General features: G+C 33.6%; 3 protein-coding genes across 4 annotated transcripts in view; 2 read left to right on the top strand and 1 right to left on the bottom strand.

Moving 5' to 3' along the window:
- Nucleotides 1-19,707, top strand: part of LOC143193783 (solute carrier family 2, facilitated glucose transporter member 8) — a 241,696-nt gene that overhangs the window by 44,202 nt on the left and 177,787 nt on the right. The gene's annotated exons all lie outside the window — the stretch shown is intronic.
- Flo2 (flotillin-2) overlaps nucleotides 1-19,707 on the top strand; it is a 374,194-nt gene that overhangs the window by 285,453 nt on the left and 69,034 nt on the right. The gene's annotated exons all lie outside the window — the stretch shown is intronic.
- Nucleotides 981-19,135, bottom strand: LOC143193778 (glucose dehydrogenase [FAD, quinone]). Of its 2 annotated transcripts, none has more exons than XM_076400158.1 (5): nucleotides 18,959-19,135; nucleotides 4,537-4,710; nucleotides 4,304-4,474; nucleotides 3,983-4,245; nucleotides 981-2,354 (listed from the first exon to the last, which is right to left on the bottom strand). In XM_076400158.1, exons 2-5 carry the CDS (start codon nucleotides 4,706-4,708, stop codon nucleotides 1,131-1,133), a joined length of 1,830 nt encoding a protein of 609 aa, XP_076256273.1. In that variant the 5' UTR covers nucleotides 4,709-4,710; nucleotides 18,959-19,135; the 3' UTR covers nucleotides 981-1,130. The 2 variants fall into 2 exon arrangements, with proteins under 2 accessions (XP_076256273.1, XP_076256272.1); XM_076400157.1 differs by lacking the exon at nucleotides 18,959-19,135 and adding an exon at nucleotides 6,444-6,476.

Here is a 19,707-nt window from a genome sequence, read left to right as displayed (position 1 = left end):
TCAATATGGTTCCTTACAGCATGTAAATTAAACAAATATTTTCGGAGATATTACAAATTTAAAATTTGCGTTTAAAAATGTGTAACGTAATAAAAATTGTATGCATTTAGATATTCCAAAGATAGCAGGAAATCTTCATAGTAAGTATAGGGGAAGAGGAATTGTTTTACTCCAAATTTAATGCGTGCAGGCCAAGGGCAGTAATGAATGAACCAAAAATACCGGATCGATTTTAATCATGTTTTCATTGAGTGACATAGGCATATATATTTTATGCCCGTGCAAAGTCGGAGCGGGCCGCTATGTTTTTATATACAACGTTCATATTTTTTCTGTAGTGTATTTAATTTAGTATCAGCATTGCACCCGTGTGAAGCCGGGGCGGGTCGCTAGTTTATTTATATATACAGTACACACTTGGACGGGTATATACAGTACCGATCCCAGATGAAGAAACTTATTAAGTAAACTAAACTAATACTTTTACATTAAAAAGTTCCCTTTAACTTTTTGTTCTTTCTGTTTTGAATTTGGCTTTTGCAGACATTTAAAAATGAGCAATGAAATTTGAACCGTTTAAAACAACGAAAACAAGAAGTGTGTGTTATGTGAAGTATTTTCAGTATTGAGCAAGTGGAAAGGTCTTATAATTTTTCTTTCTTTCTTTAATGCTTTGTCAGGTTTGCTGTATCTTTAAGCATTTTTGGTTCCATCAGTTCGATTCGTAAAGCGAAATAACCGTAAATTCATAAGACCTGAAGATGACAAACCAAATTCTTTCGAAATATCTACACGTGAATTACAACCTGGAAATATATTACATAATAGCTCAATAATCACTAATACATTATTTTCTCGATATATTATATAACTGGTGCCGTACGTATTCTATACGTTCATTAAAATATATAGAATGAAATGAATGTATAGAAAGAAAATGAATTTTCTGATTTATTTATTGTGTAAAGAAAACAAGAAAAACAAAACATCATTTATTAAAGCTTTTCCTACTTACACAGAAATAAATAAATAAATTTTTACATATAAGCTAACAGGCACATTCACTATACAAGCGATAAATACTTTAGTTCGTTTCGTAACTCATCGCACATTTATCCACAAAATTAGTCTCATATTTTCTTCAACCAGAACTCTTTAATCAAGTCCGATCCTTTCTCACCAATCATAATAACGGGAGCATTGGTGTTGCCACTAACCAAATTTGGCATTATACTGGCGTCGATCACCCTCAAACCTTTGATACCGTACACCCGCAACTGGGGATCCACCACAGCCTGTTGGTCCCAGTACGGTCCCATTTTGGCTGTTCCCACGGGATGATAGATCGTGGCCGAGTACAGTCGAATCATACACTCGAAGAATTTGTCTGAATATTTCCCTAGCGGACTGCACTGCGGAAATTCGTGTAAACGACTGCCGTAACTTTGAAAAGCCGGCGTCTGACTAAGGGCAACCCCAATTTTCGCGCCCTCTATTAAAGTTTTCATGTCAAAGTCGTCGAAGAAATAGTTGGGGTAGATCAGCGGAGGATCCAGCGGTCGTTTACTCCTCAGCCTGATTGTTCCTCGACTTCTCGGTCTCAGAAGCATAGGAATCACGCTCCAAGCGTCCTGATTCTCGATGCTCTTGAACACGCGGTTGTAGAAGAGGTCGGACAGGCCGTGAGCCTTCTTCAGCTGAGCGCCCCGATCGGAATGCGTGGATCCGCTGACGAAATGAAACTCGATGTCCGGAAAATCGTCAGACGCATTGGCGTACTTGGTGTTGACGAACGCTAGTCCCTCTACGCCGCCCATTATCGTTAAAGGTCCCCCGCCCCATACCGCGTACTGCATCACCGTCCCCACCGAGTAAACCCGATCCAAAGTGATGGAATCCGGTCTGTTGATCAAAAAGGTGAGTCCACCGAGTCCTATATGATCCTGGAGGTTGTTTCCGACCTGCAGGTCCTGGATCACCGGGATTTTATGACGCTCCAGTTCTTTCTTGGGTCCGATGCCGGAGAGCATCAATAACTGAGGCGAGTTTACGGCACCAGCGGACAGGATCACTTCTTTCCGGGCTCTGATGCGATATAATTTGCCGTCGCGCAGGAATTCGACACCAAACGTGATTTTGGACACGGGATCGATGAGTACCCGGGTGACGTGCGAGTTCATGGCGACGTGGAGGTTGGGTCTCAGTCTGATTGGTCGGAGGAAGGCTTTTCCGGTGGAGCAGCGAGCGCCGTTGCGGATGGTGCCCTGAGCCATCATGAAACCGGACTGATGTTCGCCGTTGATGTCACGGTTCTTGTAGCCCAGTTGTTTTCCTGCTTCCAAAAAGGCAGCCACCTAGAAAACAACTCAGATTAGATTCTTTCTGTTACTATTACTAGAATATACCGAAATATTTCATTTGAAAAGGGTTTGTATGAGATATATGCGAAATTATGTGAAGTGTTTCTGTTTTTTTTACAACATTTACTTCACACAACGGCTTTGCGAGTTACCAAACTTATTTTTAAAGTTAAAAAAACGATCAACGTTTAAATTCATAGTTCCAATCAATAACAGTTGAGTTCTCTAGTGCCGTTACTTAGTATTTCCTTAGAAAATAAGTGTCGCATCTGGTAAATTTGAAGAATTTTGAGTTCAGTTAAAACAGCTTTTAAGCCATATTTCCTAAAATTTTCAAACTTATAGAAAAATGACCTTACCATGTTATTTAGCATCAGATTTTATGTAAGTAGTTATATATTTATCCAAGTATCTCTATGCATACCAGGGTTATGGATAAATGTCTAAAAATGGCCAAAAATTGCAATGTTTCTTGAGTATATATATGGAAAAAATGTTAAAAATCTATTCTGAGGGTGAAATGAGGTAAAATTTTCATATTTTATGAACATTATGATGAGAAAATCGAATATAACGTTATTTTGCGTATAAAAGGAGTAGCTTTTAAGGTATAAACAAAATTGTATTTAACGAGTAACAAACCAAAAAGATCTCATATTTAACATTTTTTGCAGAATTTTTAACTATAAATTGAATATAATAATATCATTTTATTCAGTATTAAATTCTACATAAATCCTAATAGTTTCATTACATTTAAAATCCTACAATATGCTTTTCCATAGTTACAAAAAAGAGTAGCACAAAATGAACCAAAACTGTTTATAGTTAAACTGATATTTTTGTCTATAGTTTCTAGAACTATCAGGAAAAATGCTAGAAACCTCAACATCTGTATCTGAGAATATTGCTCTATCGTTAGCGAGAATTAGATCGGTCCGCTACCACGTTTAAATGCAGTAGAGATGACAGTTCTCAAATTAATTCGACAAACCAACGCGATATCCCCTTAGAATCCATAACGAGTGTGATTCGAAGTACTCTGAAAGGCTATTAGTGCATCCCAATACACTCGCCAAACAGTTAAATGTGCCCGATGATAGGGTATTGTATAGGCTCAAACGAAAATTACCATACGAACTGATTAATAGACACATATAGAGTGAGATTTAATAATCTCTAGAATAAGTTAGAATAGTTTTTAAAATATGTTAGAATAACATCTAGAATAATATTTAGATTATAAGTTGTACAGCAAGATCACTTACTGAAGGGTTCTTCTACATGTCAGTATAGTTATATTATTAACGGAAATCATACAATAATACTTATCGCCGACGGCAGATTGTTGAAATTCTAAAAGATTAATAAAAAAAATCTAAAAATCATTTTGCACTCGTTCATATCTAACGGAACCATACCAAGAAGCTTAATAATTTTTAGGAAAACAGCTTCCAAAACTAACCAAAGTGAGGGCCAGTGTATACAGTGAAAATTAGTAATCGTATGCTTTCCACACCAAAAATAGACGAAAATCTTATCTATTTACTAGGCAAATAGTTAAAAAATCTACTCAAAATACTGCAAACATTAAATCAAATCTAGTAATTTCAAAAACTTACAAGAGGTGTCCTGTACGGTGGTTCCGACACGGTCAAATATCCTCCGGAACTGTGATAATGCGTCTGTATCAAATAAGGGTTCTTGTTATCCTCGCTTTTCTTGAAGTAATAAAGGGCGTCCGCGGATCCCCAGCCAGGATTCCCCAGGGACTCCCATATATCGTAATCCTTCTTATTCCCTCGAAGATACAACATATAGTTCAACGTCGATGACCCTCCGATAACTTTACCCCTGGGCCAGTTACATCGTCCATTTTCCATGGCTGCAAATATGTGGAAATATTACTAACCGATGATAGGTTGAAATGTTTCAAAACTCACCCAAACAGGCTTGACCTTGGGGCTCGCTTTTGTATTTCCAATCGAGCTGAGACTGTTGAAGATAAGCCGCCATTAAAGGAACATCGGAGATCTCGGTTTCGTCACCGCCGGCTTCTAACAGTAGCACGTTCCATCTTTCCACTTCACTGAGGCGGTTTGCCACCACGGCGCCTGATTGTACCAGTTATTTTCGTTAGGATGCCTTGTTATTTAAAAATATCTATAGTTCTTACCCGCTGAACCGGAACCCACCACAATGAAATCGTATCGGTCAAGGAGTTGGTCGGTGGCCACATCTATCGGCCTATTTTCGGTATCGAAGTACTCGTAGTTCAAGTAGGTCAGCGTTGCCACTAGGGCAGAAACGAATACTCCAACGTTGGTGGCAGCAGCAGCTGCTTCCATGACTAAAATCAAAACAAAATGCATTGTAGACCTCATTATTATATAACTAGAAAAAAATTAAATTGTAAGCAAAAAATATTCTGAAAATTATCGGTAAATTGTAAGTAGAAAATATACCATATATGAAATGTATGTATGACATTTTTTTATTCAACATAATTCCCTTCAAGGGTGATACACTGATTATAGCGACCCTCCAACTTTTCGATACCAATTTTTGTAGTACGATTTGTCCTTTGCTTCAAAATAGGCCTTAGTTTCGGCGATAACCTCTTCATTCGATGAAAATTTCTTCCCAGCGAGCTTTTGTGATCTGGGAACAGGAAATAGTCGCTCGGGGACAGATCTGGAGAATACGGTGGATGAGGAAGCAATTCGAAGCCCAATTCATGGATTTTTGCCATTATTTTCACTGACTTGTGACACGGTCCATTGTCTTGGTGAAGCAGCACTTTCTTTTTCTTCAAATGCGGCCGTTTTTCGGCGATTTCGTCCTTCAGACGATCCAATCACGCTATGTAGTCGCTGTTGATGGTCATTCCTATTTCAAGGTAGTCAATGAAAATTATTCCATGCGCATCCCAAAATATAGATGCCATAACTTGGACTTCAGAGTGAAACGATGCGCGACACCCACTTTGCACAGATCTTTTTCATACCCAAATATTTGTGAATGATATGATGTACACGTTCAGTTGATATCTTTAGAGTGTCTGCTATTTGATTCAATATCAATTTTCGGTCATTCAAAATCATTTAGTTGTTTTTTTTTAATGTTTTCGTCGGTAACGACCTCTTTTGGACGTCCCACTGCGTTCACCGTCTTCGGTGCTCATTTCACCACGTCTAAACTTAGCATACCAATCCTTGATGGTTAATTTTCCTGAAGCAGTGTCCAGAAACTCGGCATCAAGCAAATTTTTTGCTTCAACTGTATTTTTTCCCTTCAAAAAGCAATATTTTATCAACACGCGAAATTCCTTTTTATCCTTTTTTTTCACGGTTCACCAACAAAAGCTGCTTCACTCAAAATGTATAATTCACAAACTAATCATCCGACAGCTGTCAAATTTATACACGCTTCTTTTGAGGGTTAGGGCTTTTTAAAAAAGCGCCATCTACATGTCAGGCCGGGGACTTTTCAATTTACTTGTTATAATGATATGCTCCACAAATTGATGGGTTACTGGAGTAGTCACTTATTTTCGAAGGATCTAATAAATACGTTTGAAAATACGCAAAATTTTCGATTAAATAATAACACGAACTAAAAAATAGAACAAATAAAAGCATTAATAATAATCTGGGTATAAAAATCGAAAGTAATGGAAGCCTGGGAATCGAAATTAATAGCAGAATTGAAAAAAAAATCATTCTGTTGATGAAATCAAAAGATGATCAGAATACATGCAAGCACTTAACATGTTTTTATCGTCGTATTGAAGAAACATTACAGAAAAAGAGATAAATTGATGATTGATTGAAGCCGAATTATTTCAAAGCACCTTGATGCCTATACATTTTCTTCCGGAAACAACTTGTTGAATCTGCTTTATCATGAAAAATTATGTCCAAAAAATCAAGGTATAATAGATAGGGACAATATAATGATATGCTCCGTAAATGGATGGATAGATGGTTCGGAAAATCCAATAAATACGTTTTATAATCACTATGAGCTACATGTTATTCACTGATATTCACTTCACAACATCAACAAAATTATATCACATACTTTTACTGAGCCAAAACATGTTGGCCTGTTCTCGATCACACCATTCACCGTGGACTAGTACCCGATTATAGTACCGAATCAGTTTTATAACAATTAGAGTTTCTTGCAAGATTTTTCATTAAAATTTCCGTCACATTTTTCACGGCTCCACTTTCTATTTCAATACCGAATTGTGTCATCGGACCATTTCAACGTGCTACGCACCGGCCGATACGTGTCCACCGTTTCGTATGCACTTGTCATAACCTCAAAATTAACCCCGTTGCGGTCCACATTGATTGGTGATCGAAACTGACCAGATTAGGATTGTCGAATTTCGATGGATTTCACGCTTTTTTACGGGTTGGTTCGACGTAACAGAAAAAGCTATTCGATTTTGCAAAGATATTTTTGGTGAAACTCGAGATTCTTTTTTTTGTTTCATTTCGCTTTTACTTGTTTATGATTTTTTATCGCAGTTATTGTATTGCAATGTGTACCCGGTAGTTACATTGCTTAATAAGTCCTATTCATCATCGGTAGAATTACAATTTGGAATTCATTTTTCCTAAGGATTTTATCATTTATCAAATATTCATTATACAAGACCTATAAATTAAATTTAAAGGATTTTTTTATTTGAAGCTCTATCGTGCAAAGTGGGTACAATGTATTTTATTCACAGTATATTTTATTCATCGATAACCGGTAGTTTTTTCGTATCTTTTAGGGAATTTACAGATTTCATCTCGAAAGAACGATGTATCTTTTGAGACTATCCACGAATCTACCCATTTTTTGGTATCTTCATAAGAAGTGAAGCACTTCTTCGACAGGTCAACATGTGGTGGAGCGCTGTCATGTTGTCATTGTTGTGTCTTTGCTCGTATTCTGATCCTTTTTTTGTGTAATGGTCATCTCAGAAGCATCAATTATACTCCATAGCGAACCCTACTGATGGTTTTATTAGGTTTTAGCAGCTCATAGTATACCATACCAAACTGATCCCTACAAATAGAGAGCGTTAACTTGCAGCCATAGATATATGACTTTTCCGTTGATGTTCATGAATGACCAGATGGTTATCATGATTTTTTTGCTTTTAATTATTGATATATCGATATATCGTCGATATATTATGTAATGGATGCTCTTTTCACCACCATTTCCAATACGATCCGAAAACTCTTTTTAATTATAACATTGAAGCAGTATATCATACATTTTTATTATTATTTAATTTAAAACATTGTTACTAGTCGTTTCCGTCTAACCTACAATTTGTCTTTATGATAACTTAAATCTAGGTATATAACAAGGAGGTCCCATCGGCCCTATCTCAGTCTCTGGTGAAATAATGTTTATACATGTCACTGCTGTATTTTTTAATATATGCACTATACAACACTACACAAGATCAGATGGTTTGATTCTTTTGAGCCTGTGTCCTGTTCTGATGGTATCCAAAAGCTGCAATATTTTAATATTCTCATGAGAATGAAGTCTTTCCTCATGCCCCCTTACAATTCTCTTGATTTCTTGACTAACTGTGGGTATCTGAAAGTTTCGATGTAGGTAATCAGTCCTATAGTATTTGGGTGTGCCCACAATACCTCTCAGGAATATCATAGATGGTCAAACCTCTCTTAATGTCTCTTGGCTTTTGAATAATTCCGATGTTGTTCCAGCAATTGAAAATTGTTTCTTATGTTATTCTCAACAATTCTGCATATTCTTCTTGCGTTTTACATGGATCATCATCGAATGATGTCTTTAGATTCTCATATTCAACTTTTTTCGGCTATCCAGAATGTTTTTTTGTCTTCGGTGTCAACATCACCACTTTTGAAACGCCAAAACTAGCATTCAACACACATGTTGAAATTTATTCAGCATGAGCTTCACACAATATTTGATAACCTTTTTTCACACTTCGACATAATAAAACATACTCAAAAGAGAATTTGTTACTGATGCTTCAACATAAAGTTGGTTACAGATTTACCCGATGGGACTTAACGCACAGTAACACCATCTGTTATAAATCCTTTTAAATTAATTTATAGCTGCGACACGCAATTACACAATTGGTGCCATATTATCTAACACTAGCCCAAGTGAAAAGATCATATTGAAAAAGAACGCGCAGAATTTTTTATAATACCAAAATTATTTTGTGGTAGCTTGGACAACAATCTGAATTATCGCTCCAGAACAATTTGTAACTATATAAACGAATATTGAAGCCAATGCGGACATATGGTATGAAACTATAAGGTAGCACAAAACAAATTTCTTCACAATATTATTAACTCCCCATGAATTGAGGACACTCACAACGGTATAAGGATACCAAAGGTCACCGAAGAAATTACACGATTTCTGAAAAAAACACCAAGTGGGATTGCGTGAGTATAAAAATGTCAAAATTATACACACAAATAGAGAAAAACCCCTCGAATCAGTATAGTTAACCTATGTTTGAAAACTGTGCTGTTTTTTAAACTTATGTGGAGGGCAGTAGTAGAACATTCATTAAAAACTAACTAAGTATGGATCTATAAACTTAGGTCTGTACTTTAGAACAATACTAAAGAGAAATTACTAGATATTGAATAACTAATTGTAACATATGTGCCTTGTGCTTTATGAAATTATTTTTTAAATTAAAAAAAATCTCTAACAGTGAAACAACGGATTTTAGGTATCATTTTATCACTAAGGCTGAGACTTGCGTTGTCATGGTGATGGATCACAACAATTGGCTTTAGAAGCCTGGCTCTAGGGCTCCGAAGCAAACTCATTTTTAAAAATCAGCCAAGGAAGTGGTATACGAAAGGAATTTTGTTTGTAAATTACCTCAACACAGATAAAACGATACATCTGATTATTATTATAACATTTTGGATAAATTAAATGTAGATATTCAAGAAAAAATATCCTGTATATATAAGAAAAGAACCATCATTCATAAAGACAATGTTCTTGGTCACAAAGCTGAAGGATTCGGCAAAATCAGTGAATTAAGCGACGAATTATCTCAATATCTAGTTTAGGCGCCTGATTTAGCTGGTATTATGATTTATCGCTCTTCTGCCGCTTCAAAATATTCTTCATTTCATTCATATTTAGTTGGAAAACGTCACCTTTTCTCATTTTCCTAATATCTCTTTAGAGGTTCTCTAAAAATTGAAAACTTGAAATATTTCAATATAGGCTTTTACAGCTTGCATCATAATGTCGAGACATTTGTCCATGTAAGCTCAAATTCTCTTTCGAAAAATGTTTCATTCAATATTTAACATTGACGACCATTTTTTATTATCAGGTAGTATAAATTCAAATTTATTAATCAACAAGCTTTCTTCAAGATAGTACAGAGTAGTGTAATGAAAGAATTGGAACCAAAGTTCCAAAAATGTTAACTAGAATTTTAGAAACAATGAAAACGTGGTTTACTATTTCATATTTATAAAATTTACTCGACATTTAAATAGAAGATCTATACATTGTAATATATGGATACATTATTACACAATTTCATTTAGAATTTTAATTACGTTTCATTGTCATAAAAATACGAAGTTGGTAGGAGAAAATCGCTACTGTGTCTGTTTTATAGTATTTGAACAACTTTTGCTTTCTTTTTATTACCTATAAAATTTACAATACCTGCAAAAATGCAAATCTAATGACAATATAAATACAATTTTCTGTATCTTTTAAGGAATATATTGAATTATGAAAATATAATATCCTCTTAAGTTCATAACAAAATAATTTTTATACAAAGTATTTCTTTTTTAAAATTGATCATACTATACCTTCTACCCAATACAAAATTAAAATTATATAAATAATTTATATAATACCTAATAATCAAAAATATAAGAAGTTTTAGAACAAATTTTATATAAACTATTTTATATCTTCTATCATAATACTAGATCAATTTATCAAACAATGCAAAATCACTACATAGTATAAAACAAAGTCGCCTTTTCTGTCCCTATATCCGTATGTGTGCTTATAACTTTATAACAACGCAACGGATTTTGATGCGGTTTTTTCAATAGATAGAGTGATTCAAGAGGAAGGTTTGTATGTATAATACATGCATAATATACTAAGGCAACATTGCTAATTTTAGAGGTTTCTAACGTGATGTCGTAAATTAACCTATTTTTTTAGGCTTATTTAGCAATTAGCAAAAACGCTGCCTAACCCTACAAGTTAGATCAAATTAATGTACTACAGTATTGTATACCATAAAAAGGTCTACAACAAAAAAGTCCGCGATGGTATATGTTTATCTTTTAGGGATAACCCACATTAACCATTTTTATTGTTTACTTTTTACGTGAGAAAATGGCTTATTTACGAAGCTATTTTAAGCAATACGGCATTAATCCTTATCGAATTAAGTACCTTAAATACAGTGTGCAATTAATATAGATCAATATGGTTCCTTACAGCATGTAAATTAAACAAATATTTTCGGAGATATTACAAATTTAAAATTTGCGTTTAAAAATGTGTAATGTAATAAAAATTGTATGAATTTAGATATTCCAAAGATAGCAGGAAATCTTCATAGTAAGTATAGGGGAAGAGGAATTGTTTTACTCCAAATTTAATGCGTGCAGGCCAAGGGCAGTAATGAATGAACCAAAAATACTGGATCGATTTTAATCATGTTTTCATTGAGTGACATAGGCATATATATTTTATGCCCGTGCAAAGTCGGAGCGGGCCGCTATGTTTTTATATACAACGTTCATATTTTTTCTGTAGTGTATTTAATTTAGTATCAGCATTGCACCCGTGCGAAGCCGGGGCGGGTCGCTAGTGTATCTATAATCTATTAAGTTTTTTTTTGTACATAGGTCATCAAGGACAATATTTTCCTTCTCATTTTAATCTAATCTAAAAAGAGAGACAATGTTGTCTGATTAGTTCGAACACGTAAACGAATGAGCCTGTCAAAGTCGTCCGGTTGTCAGACATATGCATAATTCTTGAAATCAATGGTGACAGGAGGTTATAACTCTAACCTGTAAACTATTGTGGCTGTATAATTAACTGTAGTTTTTAGATATACTATAATGTTGAAATAAATTATATTCGATAACATTTTTGTTCAATTATTTTATTTACATTAGAATTTTGTTGTATATCAAAGCCTAACTGAACTAGAACTCGGAGTTGATGCGGCAACATTGCGCCGTTTTGATATCACAAATTTAAATGATGTATGTACAAAATAACTTTGAACAGACTATATATAGAAAATGTACTTTCTTGAAGAACTAAAAAAAATGACCAATATAATAATATACCAATTTTGATGCTAATTGTAGTTTTTCGAATATTTGCACGGCATTTTAGTTTGTTTCTAATATTGTCATAATAATTTCATTATGTTGTTCCTTAGTAAATATAAGTGTTTAAAGAAAATGAAAAGAATAATGGCTATTAAACAATGAATTATAATTAGCAACATTAACACAATTCACAATAAGAAGAAAAATTAATATAGTGTTGTCAACATTCTAAAAAAACAAGTACCATTACATAAATTATGCAAATCGCTAAATTAGAACGGCCGATCTAAAACTATGAAAAAAAAAACTACTTAACGAAAAGTACCGCAAGAAATTCATGGTCGCCAGCACGTATCAATCAACGACTCGAAAGAGAACCTTTGCCAAATTGTCCGACTTTTTGTAACCATCTTTATAGCACCGAACAAGTGGGGCACCCGAAGAACGGTTCTTGAATTCTTAATAGATTAGCGAGCGTTTCAATTGACACGCGCAGGAAATTTCGTATTTCATTATTGCCATTGATAGTACTATATGGTTTTGCTTAATAAGATTATTCTTGGTGAGACACTGTTCTCCCTCAGATTGGTTAGATGCTTCAGGAGTAATTATTTTAGTGTTGAATATAACAAAAAAACTTTTGGTCAAATAATGACATAATAAAGCAATTTCTCTGAACAATACTAAACGTGGTTGATTAGATCTAACCAATACTCCATATAATTTCCATTTGCAAAACAACATCACTCTACGGATTTTTAATCTCATGCAAATTTACCCTCATCGAAATAGACTCAATTTGAGATGATCCTGAATGCTGAGATACTCTAACAGTAAAGAGCTCAAATTAACAATGCATGTGAGTGTTCCTCTATATATTTCCGGCCTTGAGGTGATACTAATTATTTGAAGACTGCAAATCTTTTGAGGTTGAAATATGTTTTGTTTCAGTTCAAAAAATTAACAGTAATATGCATATATAGCCCTTGGTTGGATTGGACTATGATCCAAAACCATAAATATCAAGGGATATCCCTATAACCATTAGGGTCAATATATTCTACTAAGATATAAATGAAGATGTAGTATATGATTAACTATAGTATATGATACACTTAAATAAATTTTTTCCTTGCCAACATTTGATTCAAGGGCAAAAAGAAAAATGATTCTATACCTGACCAAGCGTGGTCATTAATGTTAATATTCCATTATATATTATTTTATTATTTAATATGTTTGGACTATTAATTACAAAAAAAACATGAAGTAAAGTGACATGCCATGACATGACATGGAAAAGCATAACAAAATTATTCTTCTACGTGATCTTACTTTCATTTCTAAAAAAAACATAAACATTTATAACTTAGATAACCTCAAGAAGTGCGGAAAAATAATATAACAAACACATGTTTAATAATATTATTCTGAAGAAAAAATTGTAACAAAGTTTTTCCTCACACATGCAAGCAAATAAATTATAGTAACTAATTCATGATTTTATTAATAATTAATTTCATGTTCAGTAAATATCACGTTGGACAAAAAGCAAAACACATTAGAACCAAAATAAAACAACTATACTGGTTAGTCGGAAGATATTCTCAACTGGATCTAAAATCAAAGAGACTGATTTATCAGACAATTATAAAGCCAATTTGGACCTATGGGGTGCAAATATGGGGTTGTACTAAAAATTCAAATCAATTAGTCATACAACGCTATAAAAACAAGGTTCTTCGATTGATTACCAATGCCTATCGCTATGTAACCAAAGAACTGCACGATGACCTGGAAATCAAATGGATTTGCGAAGTTATCCAAGATTTCGACTTGAAACACGAAAGAAGATTACTAAATCATACTAATGTGGAAGCAATACAACTGCTGGACAGCGCGGAGGATGTCAGGAGATTGAAGCGAACAAAACCATACGAACTTATATAAAATGTATACATTTAATGTAAACTATAGCTATAAGTTAATTATTAATAAATAATTATAATTTTATAATTGAGGAATACATACTAATGTATTTTCTCGCACTCGTCTTGCTTGTTAATGAATCCAAGTACATAGGAAAAGTAGTAATAAATTAATTGTAAATTAAGATTGTACTAAGCGTATCTAATAAAGATGTTCAGTAAGAAAAAAAATGTTCAGTAAATATATGTCAACTGGAAAACCAACTTATTGGCCGACTGATCAAGAGAAAACCTCAGACCTGTCAGATTTCTTCCTAGTAAGAAACATAACATCCAACTATATAAAACCCGAAGAAAATTTTGAGCTAAGCTCAGATCATACGACAGTGATTCTGACGTTGAGCAAAATATAATAAGAAAAGAAAGAAGCCCAACGTTAACAAACAAGAAAACACACTGGGAAGGATTTGCTGAAGAATTGAACAAACTAAAGGTACCCCTCAAGACAACTGCACAATTAAATTTTGAAGCGGAAAAATTCGTAGTAGATATTCAACAAGCTGCTTGGAATAATATTCCAGAAATTAAGAATACAATTAAAGGAATTAATTATCCAATAGAAGTGAAGGAAATGGTAGATGAAAAATGAAAATTACGAAAAAAAAATGGTAACAAAACAGAACATCTGAAAATAAAAATAATTTAAACAATATAATCCAAAGACTGAAAAGGGAAATACTGAAAATTAAAAACAACTCCATAAACGACTATCTGAGAACTCTGGAAAGCCACGAAATATCTAAACCCGTCGTGTCTACACAGTCCACCTATAAGAGACCCATGTGGGCATTGGACACGTGACAATCACGAAATAATAGAAGCATTTGCTGAATATCTAGAAAAAACTTTCAAACCAAGTGAAACTAATATTGAATATAATTTGCCGGACATAGAAGCTGAAAATTCGATCATTGAATTGGTCACGCCGAAAGAGCTAACCAAAGTTATTAAAACTGACATTAACTCCAGAAAATCACCAGGCTACGATTTAATAACAGGAGAATTACTGCAAAAACTACCAAGAACGGGAATTATAAAACTCACCAACTTGATCAACACGACATTTAGATTAAAACATGTCCCAGGCATTTTGAAGATGGCGGAAATTATAATGATCCCAAAATCTGGAAAGTCACCAAACGAAATAAAAACCTATAGACCTATATCACTGCTGCCAGTAATATCTAAGGTTTTTGAAAAACTCCGGTTGAAAATAATAAAACCGATCATACAGAGAAAAAACCTAATACCAACACGCCAGGTTGGGTTTATTAACAAGCACTCAACAATTGATCAGGTCCACAGAATAACAGATATTATTGAAAAGGCCTACGAAAGCAAAAAAGTATGCTATATTATACACTTATAATATACCACAAAAGGAGAATATTACGATAGCTACATTTGCTGATGATACTGCGATTATAGCTGTCGGAGACAATAGTGAAGAAGCCACAGGAAAATTACAACAGGCAAGTGACAGCATAAATAATTGGACACAAGCTTGGAACATAAAAATTAACGAACGTAAATCTGTGCATGTGCAGTTCGCCTACAATCAGACCCTACAAGCACCAGTGACATTAAATAATACTATCATTCCATAAAGCAACAACGTTAAATATCTCGGAATGAATCTTGATGCAAAACTGCACTGGAAGGAACATATAAAGCAGAAAAAAACTGGAATTGAAATATAGGAAAATGTATTGGCTAATTGGAACAAAATCACAATTATCATTACATAATAAACTGCTATTATACAAGCAAATACTGAAACTGAGTTCAATTATGGGGATGTTCTGCAAAGAATAACATAAATAAAATACAAATTTCTCAGAAAAAAGTCCTGAGACTACATCGAGACCTTCAAATACCCACGGTCAGTCAATAAATCAAGAGAATTGCAAGGGGGCATGAGGAAAGACTCTCTCCATTCTCATGAGAATATTGAAGTATTGCAGCTTTTGGATACCGCCAGAACAGGACACAGACTGAAAAGAATCAAACCATCTGATCTTGTGTGGTGTTGAGTAGTGAGGTGCATATAATAAAAAAATACAGCAGTGACATGTATAAACATTATTTCATTAGAGTAAACAATGAAAGTAAGAGTAACAAAAAGTGTAACAATGTAATAATTAAATTATAAAAAAATATTCAGTAAATACCACAATATTTAACCGAACCCCACTTTAATCACTTCCATCGGAAAGACGGTAGCTGTCGTGAAAATCGTTAATTAAAGGAAAGTGGGGCTCCTTGAGAATAGCCCACGTTTCTAATTGATTTCTATAATTAGACTCATCCATCACGACCTTTTTAGTTTTAATTAATTCGTCAGCAGGGCTTTTTATGTGCCCGTAAATTAATTTTCAGATCCCATTCCAAAATATTATTTGTTTTTGCCTTATTATTTGGTTCTGACTAAGCTGAATGTTAGCTAATAAAATAATCGGCCAATTATTTATCAAAAAGCTTCTAGATATAGATACAGAACTACTAGATTAATACTTGTGATACTAATTGATAATATATTAAAATGGGTATCAATTCGATTATTTGAAGTGATACTCAACAATAAGATAACAGTGATAACAACAATACTATTCTTTACACTGAATGTAAATGCTATCAAAAATAATTAGTGGCTTTTTGTAAAATTTATCATAAATATTGAATAAAATAATATTTAACTATGAGGCCTATCAATTAATTTAAAAGGATGTACCATACCTGGTTATTTGTAACCAATTTGTTGAATTCACACATGACAGGCTTCAATTTTCAGTATGTGTCAGTCCGTCGAAGTGTGATCAAAATACATTTTTTTCAGTGCGTTGAAAATGTCCGAATTTATAGCGAGCAAATCGTATTTGCGGAAGTTGTGCTTTTTTTCTTGAATTTTAAGAAAAAGGCGGCTGAAAATCATCGAATGTTGTATGAAGCCTATGGCAACTATGCCTTATCGGTTTCAACAGGTGAGTACTGGTTTCAACGTTTTAGAAGTGGTAATTTTACACCGAAGACAAAAAGCGTTTTGGAGGACCAAAAAAAGACGAGGATTTGAGGGCATTACTGGATAAAATCATCAATGGGGATTGCTAGCGAGTACAATTGATGCGCTTGGGCCAAGCACTGCGCGATAAAGGGTTGGAATTCGAGCAAGGACGCAACAGTCTTATTCTTCAGCATGACAACGTTCGACCACATGTTGCAAAACTGTTGAAAACATATTTGGAAAAAGTAAAAGGTGAAGTGCTACCGCGCCCGCCGTATTTTCCAGACCTTGCCCCTTCTGATTACTACTTGTTCCGATATATTAGTCGTGATCGGTCTGAGCAGCGCTGCTGGCCTCGAAAGATATCGTTCTTTCGAGATGAAATCCGTAAATTGCCCGAAATATTTGAAAAAGTAGCGTCTATCACTGGTTCATACTTAATCATATTTTTAAATTGATGTATACATTTAAAAAATAAAATTAATACAAAAAGTATTTTTGTGTCAACAAGGTCTACCAATATCAATTCAATTATTCGACAATCAGCAATAGCACATAACCGACAAGAATTCGGCAAATTTCACAAGAAATGCTTGACCTTATGTTTCAAGAAATGTTAAAGATCTACAATGGTCAGGAAACTTGTAGAAGCAGAAATAATGAACACTAATTAATATGTTATTCTATAATGTTAATAAATTAATGAATATTATTTCTTCATTAATTAAGATACTTAAAAGCTTGTCCCAATTGATGGGACATATCGTCAGCAGAAGGTTGCTATCTCATAATATATTAACGAGCTTAATTCAACTCACAAGATTATTTTGTACGTAGTTGTTACGCATTAAAATATTTTATATTTTCAACTCTACATACTTACACGTAACGTAAACTTCTTAAAAACTAATGTAAATCGTTCAAATATGACTATGACTCTCCGGACTGTATTTTATCTAAAACCATATCCTTTTTGAAATAGTTCTAAAAAGCTCAGAACCTCTCTCGTAAAAAACAATATGAAAAATCTATCCATATTTTAAACATTTGAGTAGTAATGGTGGTGGTGGTACTATTGTGTCTCATTTACTTTCTAGTAATTTTAAGAAATCAGATTCATGAGTATTTTACATTGATAGCACAATTAGGATTAATAAATTAACCAAAATCCAAACAGTCTTCTGAATAAGTTTTATTCTACATATATAGCCAGAAAATATATAAAACGATTAAAACAAGTTTCATCATTGACTTTAACATGAATTCACTTCCACAATAATACTGTGTAAAAAAATATACAGCATACATACATTTCTTCAATGTATTGGATATTGTTAAGTGAATGAACATGCATCATAAATAAAATTAATGACAAAACCATTGAGATGTGTTATGTGTTTAATATCTCATTGATGCCAGAATTTGAAAGGGATTTCCAATCCTAGGTACTTCCAAATGTGACTCTAACAGTAATTACTCCTTTTTTAAAATATAATAGTTCTAAAATGCAACACACATTGTAAAATGAAAAAATTATAAAAATATTAAACATCTACAAATTATGGTAATTCTGTATTTCATTTACCTTAAAGTAATTTTAAGGAAGTATATTATCGATCTTGCATATTATTTTGATGTAACATAATGATGATAAAAGTGGCAATAATAAATACGCCAAGATCTTAACAATTTTTAATGATTTCTATAAATACATTTCAAGCAGTCTTCTCAATAAGTATTTCCAATTATATATAAGCCATAAAATGAATAAAACAATTAAAAACAGTATCAGCTGTCATCATCTGTTTTAAAAATTCACATATAGTCATTATCTATTATACCAGTTAAGTGGGTGAGGATTTAGTGTGACAATGTGACAATAATTATTTAACTAATTAATTAATATTTAATAAATTAATTAATACTAGTATGGTACCAATAATTTTATAAAATCATCTTTCAATATTTGTAACATTAGCTTTAAAATTAATTCACCGTCACTATGTCACTGTATTTTAAAAATTCACGTAGTAATTATCCGTATACTGATTAAATGAGTCAATATTCCAAAGTGGATATAGTTAATTGAGCAAACGAACATCAAAAATAGCATCAATAATAAATCCATTCAAATGTGTCATGTGTTTAACATCTCATCGATGCCGGAAAGTGAAAGACTTTCCAATCTTCCGAACTGTTTGAACAAAATTAACCCATATTTACCTTACAAATTATTATATTTATGACCGGTAAACAGTTCGATCTTTTCCGAAGTCCAAACAAACAGTGTGTCACTTTCGATCAGTTCTTCGAGTCGCACAATTTCAACATAATATAACACTCCAATTTCTTCAGCGATATACACATAGTACCTTGACAATTTCCACACCAAACTGCTCTATTGATGATCGCTAATAATCGACGCTAGACAATAAGCGACATCGTAAATATTACAGTTGGATGGCACACTTTCTTCGCGGAACGTACTGGTCGCGGTTGAATTCTTTTCAACGAGCGGTGAGAGGAATTTCTTCGCTTTAGATGGTCCCGACCGCCGACTGAATCTTCCGTACTTGAACTTGGAACGTTTTTATTGAGAAACGTACGATGACGATGGGATGGGAGAAAGAAGAAATTGGATGATGGCCGCGATTGGTCAATGGAAGTGGTTTATAGTTGTAGGCATTCTTTATACGAGGGTCACAAGAAATGTACCCAATATGTTTTTATTATTTTTAGTTAAACCTCCTCGTATGCTCATCTGCAGATATTTTGTAAGGTTTGATGACGATATTATGCCTGTTAGATGCCGATCTGTGCTATTTCGCTATTTGGAACATTTTTACTAATTTGTTGTCCTGACGAAGAAATGTTTGTAGTCCTTAAATTCTAGTCCAGGGTTTTCTGTGGGTTGACTTGCAACCTCCTGAAATGTAACCACTGGACCGTTTCATCGAGTTGTTTCTGAAGTC

This window comes from Rhynchophorus ferrugineus, unplaced genomic scaffold, assembly GCF_030347505.1.
Source record: "Rhynchophorus ferrugineus isolate W39M unplaced genomic scaffold, kcgeb_rfMv2 rfM3, whole genome shotgun sequence".
NCBI classification, from domain to species: Eukaryota; Metazoa; Arthropoda; class Insecta; order Coleoptera; family Curculionidae; genus Rhynchophorus; species Rhynchophorus ferrugineus.
This window is presented reverse-complemented; position numbering and strand designations above follow the sequence as displayed.

Bases quoted from the DNA above. Each gene is read 5' to 3' on its own strand.
- LOC143193778 (XM_076400157.1), bottom strand. The intron at 4,475-4,536 runs GTAAGAACTATA...TGGTACAATCAG, and splicing joins GGTGGGTTCCGGTTCAGCGG to GCGCCGTGGTGGCAAACCGC. The intron at 4,246-4,303 runs GTGAGTTTTGAA...ACATATTTGCAG, and splicing joins CCAAGGTCAAGCCTGTTTGG to CCATGGAAAATGGACGATGT.